Source organism: Polistes fuscatus, unplaced genomic scaffold (genome assembly GCF_010416935.1).
Source record: "Polistes fuscatus isolate 324 unplaced genomic scaffold, CU_Pfus_HIC Scaffold21, whole genome shotgun sequence".
In the NCBI taxonomy this organism is placed as follows: Eukaryota; Metazoa; Arthropoda; class Insecta; order Hymenoptera; family Vespidae; genus Polistes; species Polistes fuscatus.
The window spans coordinates 3,206,101-3,213,798 of NW_025113098.1; the positions used below are offsets into that span (position 1 = coordinate 3,206,101).

General features: G+C 28.1%; 1 protein-coding gene across 1 annotated transcript; it reads right to left on the reverse strand.

Moving 5' to 3' along the window:
• Positions 1-54: 54 nt before the first annotated feature.
• On the reverse strand, positions 55-4,867 carry LOC122517644 (VWFA and cache domain-containing protein 1). The gene is made up of 9 exons (XM_043636153.1): positions 4,025-4,867; positions 3,536-3,904; positions 3,296-3,472; positions 2,733-3,208; positions 2,461-2,662; positions 2,117-2,363; positions 1,381-2,041; positions 937-1,303; positions 55-825 (listed from the first exon to the last, which is right to left on the reverse strand). Exons 1-9 carry the CDS (start codon positions 4,485-4,487, stop codon positions 296-298), a joined length of 3,492 nt encoding a protein of 1,163 aa, XP_043492088.1. The 5' UTR covers positions 4,488-4,867; the 3' UTR covers positions 55-295.
• Positions 4,868-7,698: the final 2,831 nt, after the last annotated feature.

A 7,698-nucleotide genomic window follows, 5' to 3' on the forward strand; every position in this document is an offset into this window, starting at 1 on the left:
CCTTAAAAAAGTTTCAAGAATATAAAAATATGAGTATAAAAATATCAATTTTTATATGTTTTGTAATAGAAAGTTATTTAATATGAAAACTGTCATTATTATAAGTTGTATAAATTGTACATTTTCAAAAAAGTTTTAAAATATTCATTAAAACTTATGGGCAAGTAATTGCAATATGTTGTAAATCATATCAAATTTGAAGGTAGTCTTTGTTATACTTAATATTTAATATTTATGATAATGGCAATGATAATGAAAGTATGTTAATAAGATAATAAAGATAATGAACCTGCATTTAGCAACAATTTGTTTCCATGTTACTATGAACAGTAACAGGTGCTAAAATATAATGTGAAGGCCCTAAATTTGTTGTTGGTGCTGGTAAACTGTTAGATCGTTTCGTATTATTAAATTCGACATTAGAACTAACAATTAACATTGGTTCTGTAAATATCTGCTGTTCTGAATCATCATGAGGTGTCATAGTACTGTAACCATGATCGCTATCCCCACCAGGTCTCTTATAATTAGTTGAAACCCTATAAGGTGATATAGGTGCAATAGCATCTCTTATAAAAGAATCTAAATTGTGTTTTGTTTGGTCAGGTTCCAAAGGTTCCGCATCACCTTCTAAATGTGTCATATGTAATACGTCAGGTGAAATTTGCACATGCAAACATTGATGTTCCAAATCAGATTGCATAGAGCGCAACCTATAACAACACAACGTAACACCTAAAATTAAAATAAAAGCAAGTATGCCACCTGCGACTGGTCCAACCGATGAAAATTCACGAACTACAATTTCTTCTGCTGATTGAGAATCTGTAAATATATAAGTAATTTTATAATATATATATATATATATATATATATATATATATATATATATATATATATATATATTTTAATAAATATTATATAATCATGAATTACCATGATTTTCATCATTATAAGGTATTGGAGTTCCGAAACTGCCTTTAAAACATGTAAACATGTCAGAACAAAATGGAATTTGCAAAGAAGTTACACCATCAATGTCTACGTGACACCATTGACAGCCTACGATACCCAGACATTCTTCCTCTGTTTTAAATATTTTACAATCAATAGAAGGACAAGATTTTATACTTAAATGCAGTGACCAAGAATGTGGTAAATGTACAATTTGTTCAGGTGGAGGTGGACATGCCTCTAAGTTAATTTTACGCTGTACACAATTTGAAGAATACAAGGAACATTCGCATGGGCATTCGCATTCAGTTTGTTCCATTCTTCGACAATTTAAACACAAACGATCTGTCTGGACAATAAATATGCACATAAAATAATAAATATGTAGAAAAAGAAATCATTCGGTTAAAAATATTATAAACTTACTGTGCTACATGGGCAAAAAGCTCTTGAAGAATTGCATGTAACATTAACAACTCCAAGAAATATATTAGTATTAGGTATTGCAGCTATTTGATATTTTATACAATGTTCTCCGTGTACTGTATTAGTTAAAACTTCTTGTAAGGAAGTGTTAAAATGATAATATCTTTGTACAGTACCATCCAAATAATTAGCACATGTCTTTTTCTTTACAAAATATTCTTGATTTAATATGTCATTGGCGATTAATTGCTCTTTATGTGTTAAATGTTGTTGTTCAACTTTACTCGTTGGTTGTAATAATGATGGATGGGATACCAAATAGCCCATATCATCCATTAAAAAGCACTTCACCGCTGAATCCTTACAAAATGGAAACATTTCTATAAGAAGTCTAGAAATATATCCCATTGTAACATCCATGGACATTACTGCTATAACTGTTTTATCATTATTTTTCCCATACATTGAATGTTGAATCGAATGACTTAATGTTACAACGTAGCCTGAACCACCGGCATCTAAATACGGCCCAGTAAAAACAACTTTTCCTGGATATTTTAAAGATTTTTTATACCAAGTTCTACGCTTTGGATCTAAACCGGAATCTATAATTATTCCTGGAAATACTTCTAGAGCACCACTTGTAGTAGCAATAATATATCTAAAATGATAAATTATAAATATGTAATTTGATAATAATATTAATACCATATAAAATATATTCGCGTAAATATACCTTCTAATAACAAACTTATTAATTGAGCTTTCTATATGCCTCTTTTTAAAATGTTCTAAGGCTTTGCTCAATGTTACAACATCTGGTCTCACAGAATGATGTAAACCTGGATTAGCCAGCAATCCTGTCAAATCTTTTATATACGCCATAAAACTTTGTACAGTTACACCTGAATTTGTTTCTAGTAACTTAAGTTGTTCCATAGGAGACTGGAAACACCATGGTGAAAGATATACTACTCCACTAGCTAAACATTTAATTTAATAAAAAGATATTTCAAAATTTGTTATGTAATATATATATGTATAAAACATGCGGGTTGATAAATATAATATTTTTCTTACATAACGCTACGATGTTATTTTGATGAACGCACAATATATCTTTGTTGATAGTACCATGTGATATAAGATCATGAGAATGGTATAATAGATTTTTAGATAATGTTGGTATATTTTTTATTATAGATACTGTTATTTCATCATTTATATATACTAAGCATAGTATTAAATCTTTATAAGTTAAATGTTTCCACATATATCTTTTCTGTAATAAAAAACAAATAAGATATAATCTATTTTATAAATATAAAATATTAATTTTCAATATATAATACCTTTTTATTTTCATTTATTTGAACTTCAATAAGACCTTCGTCTTTTTTAATCATTGTCGTTACATTTTCACTACTTATATTTTCAATATCTTGTAAATATACTTTTATCGGTTGCTCTGTTATCATTTCCATTCGTGGAAAATCTTTATGAATCCAAACTATTTCCTTACTATCAAACAATATAGCGTATGCATTTGGACCGATGTTAAGGTATGTTAAATCATCTAGAAAATCTTTTAACGTCACATCTAAATACAGTAGTGTAACATTTGTAATTAAACCAATAGACGTAGACATCATTTTACTATATGGTTCAAAATATGGATCTGAGAGATAATATTCCTTTATCTCATTGTGGGAGCATTTTATACCAGAAAATAATCTTGATATTTCAAATCCAAGAATATTTTGAGTTGGGAGAGTTATAATACTGTCATTTTTTAATGTATCTTTAATACTGATATATTTTCCCTGATCTATAATAAATTATTTGTAGCACATTAATATATATATATATATTATAATACATGTTTATATTATATATATATGAAATTATAGTATACCTGAAAGAACAAGTATAGTTCTCCAATACGCATTTAATTGCAAAGCTAATATTTTATGTAAAATTTCCTCTGCATTAGATGGATCTTTTAAAGTATTAGTCAAATGCAAAAGGATTACTTCTCCTTGTATATTTTGTGTCAAAGTATTCAAATCTATATTTATAGTTTGATTGGTACCTACAATATTATATTAATATAATCACTATACATCCATTTAATTAACTATTTAAATTGTTTTACCTTTTCTAGTAAGACTATCTATATGACGTCCTAATTGATATTTATTAATATCAGTTGCTTTCATAAGACCATCTTCTTTACAATATACAAAACCACTTCCAGCAAGACCAATCGCAGTGACATAATCTTTTTCCGATAACATATCAATTATAGTTTTAGCGGTAATTTGTATCAGAATAAGATCTTCTTCCGATACAAATGTACCGTGTTCTAATAATAAAATAATATTTTTTGCTGTACAATGTCGAGATAACAACAATGGTCCAATATTGTGTACCAAACTAGGTGGGCCACATATTCTTGCTGGTGGATATAATGGTAATACGTGTAAATTTTTCCATCCTTGATCCTTTAATTTTGTAGTTAATTCTGAAATATTCGTTAATATATATATAATTTAAGTATATTAATATTTAAGTATTAAGTATATAAGTATATATATACTTTATTTATCTTTAATATATATATTATCTATATATTTTATATTACCTGTTGTAATATCAGAACATATATCCGATGCTTTATTCTGATTATTTTTGATATTGTTTCCTTCCTCATTATAAATAGATAAAATTTGTTTTTTTAATAAAATAGGTTCTATTATTTGATTACTTTTTTTTAATAGATCAATATGAGATAATAATTTGTTGTTTAATTTATGTACTAATGTATTCAATGTGCATTCCACATTACTGGTGGCATTAGAAAATTCTAAATTGTCAAGTACTTCTAGAAAAATTGGTATACCAAGTTCCTCTTTAGTTATTGATAGAAATACATCAGACAATTGTAAAACAATATCACGTAAACATGTCCCATTTATAGGTTCAACATTCATTTGTTTACGTTCAGTTGTATCAAATTGACAATTAACACTTGTATTTAAATTGGTATTTCCATACACTAATACTGTTATAGTAAAGAATAAACACAAAAATCTCGTCGAATCCATTTCTCAAGGCTCTTTTTGCCTAATTAATAATATAATTATTTCAACAATAAACTCATTAATTCTTTCTCTTTCCAATAATAATATTTCTTCATATTGGCTAGGCACACAATTACAAAATAAGCATGTTTGTAAAATATTGTTTTGTTGTGCATATTAACAGCAATACGTATATGAAAAACATAATGTTACAATATACAAAATAGTTAAAATAAAAAAACAATGTATTTCTACTCTTGTTACCAAACGTTGTAAACTAAGAACGCTTTGCAGTGAAAATCAGTAACAGAAAGGAACAAAAGAAAAAGAAAGATACATTAAGATCTGTTAGGTAGGATAAACCTTGTAAAATTGCATTTTTAATATAACATAATATGGTAGTATATTTAAATAAAGGTGAAATTTAAAATAGTCGATTTAAAAAACATAATATCGTTTATTATTAATTAGTATATAATAAGCATATTCGAATAATTCCAAGTTTGTAATTTTAGATCAGAGAAGAAATTCACCGGACCTGTATCTTCTAGGAAGATAAAAGTAGAATTCTGCAGAGTGACCAATCAGGATCTGCATATAAAAAGAAATTTCAAGAACTAAGATCCCAAGAATAAATATCTGGAGGAAAAGTGTCCTTTTATAGGGAATTCTTTAAATGATCAAACGAAAAAATCTAAATCAAATTTATCAATAATAATTGTCGATTAAATGATAAGAATTATTATACACACACTTTTTAAATTATCAGCCGTATATAAAAAAAGTTCGTATGTTTTACGTATAGATTTCTTAATGATTAGATTATAATTTTTCTTAAAAATATATTGTACATACTTAAACTTTAACATTTCACTTAAATATGAATGACTATGAAGACGATTATTTAATTCAAAAGATCAGCAAGTAAGCTACTCGAGTGAGCCACTATAGTGGCTCATCGACCTGGAAAAAATAATCGATAAAGCCAATATAGTGGCAGGCCGGCTAAGGCCTATATCGGTAATTGCAGTGCTCTACATTTATCCATCGACCGTCGGTAACTCCCACTGTCGGTAACTGCCACCGTCGGTAACTCCCACTGTCGGTAACTCCCACTGTCGGTAACTCCCACTGTCGGTAACTGCCACTGTCGGTAATATTTATAAAACATCGACCGTTTTTAATGAGAGTTTGTACTTTAATAATATTGACCGCCAGGAACCTAAATACAAAATATTACCGACGTAGAATAAACAAAATTTTAAGTCTACTATTACCGACGGTGGCAGTTACCGACAGTGGAAGTTACCGACAGTGGTAGTTACCGACGGTCGAAAAGATAAAGGTAGAGCACTGCAATTACCGATATCGCCTTTAGCTGCCCTGCCACTAAAGTGGCTTTTGCGATTATTTTTTCCAGGTCCATGAGCCACTATAGTGGCTCACTCGAGTAACTTACTTACTCACTGTTTGAATTAAATAATCGTCTTCATAGTCATTCATATTTAAGTAAAATGTTAAAGTTTAAGTATGTAAAATATATTTTTAAGAAAAATAATTATATAAATAATGAGACAAAAAAAATGATATTTATTAAATTCAATATCCACATTTAAATTGTGTTATCCCTTCCCTTTTACTACTAAAAGCTTCGAGAGTCTTAAAGCAACCTCCTCGTGGGGAGAAACACTAATAGTACTTTAATTAAAGATTGAACTTGTAATAACAAGGATCTAACGAATTGTCACGTACGATCTCGTTGATCTTTCACGGTCACTAATCACGCGTCCATTTCTCCGATGCTTGCCCTTATACACCACCATCAGGATGCTACTACAAGTGTTCGTAATTGCTGTCGCTTTAATGAAGACGAGCCCATCGTTACCCTTTGTCGACCCAATTCCTAAGTGGTTTTAGCTACACATCCAAATTTATATCTTATTAGATTGTGTTGATATATAAAACATGAAATTATATATATATATGTTTTTTTTCTTTCATATTAACACGTTCCGTGCCATGTGCATCACCGGTGGTACACGTTAAACTTGATCTTCAGGCCACGTGTACCACCGGTGGTACACGCAGTCATATTTATTAAATACGCTAAACATCAAATGGCCTGAACGACAAGTCAGGCAAAAATAACTTGGCACGGAATGTGTTAAACATCAATTAACTATTATATGAACGAGTTAAATCTTAAAGAAATGATTTCCATCAATATATAATTTTATACACGTTCGTAGTAAAACGAAAAATCAAGGCCTAGAAAATTGAATAGCACGTAGAGTAGTAGTAGTAGTAGTAGTAGTATTCTAAGCTTGAAAGTACATTTTTTCTCTCTTTTTTTTTCTTCTCCTTTTAAAAGTTGCTCCTTCTTCTTCGTATAGATAAGAAAAAAAAAATGACGAAAAGATGCTTCGATTCGATTTTACAAACGTGCTCGAGAGTATCCTTATCCCCCCATTTATCTCCCCCATTTTAACCTTCCTTCGTTTCTTTCATATTAAATTTCAGGTTGCACACAGAATACAGTTCCTAGAGAACCTCGCGTTTTATCATGTTCATCTATGTATATTTATACGTTTTATAATACATATATAAAAAAAAAAGTCAATTTTTTAGTTCAATCTAAAATAATCCAATCGATATCAAATAATAATAATAATCGTAATATAAAGCGTGTAAGTATTATCGAATGTTTCCTGAATTTATACGAGCTCGAATATTAAACCATTCATTCAAGACATCAATTGACTCAAATAAATCTTGATTAAACAGTATAAACTTTATTATAGTCTTTAATCCAATGATCGTATATTATACGTAAGAACTTTTTCATTGTCACTAAAATAAATCGATAAACTATATAACTTATTTAATCAGATTTTAAGTAAGATCACCAATAAAATATAATATTATATCAAATTTTTGTGCATTCGTATACGCGATGCATTTATATTACTATATTACATATTTGATATGTATAAAATGTATTAATGTAATGTAATATAATATTATATTACATTAATTATATAATTAATATTTATTAATAAACATATATAAATATATAAATTAATTAATAATTATGTGTATTAATATTATATTACATTATATATATATATATAAAATTAAATGTAATATAATATAAATATTGTATATAAATTGTATATATAATATAAACAATATTATATTTGGGTATTTTAATATTATCCCTGCAACACGATAACAC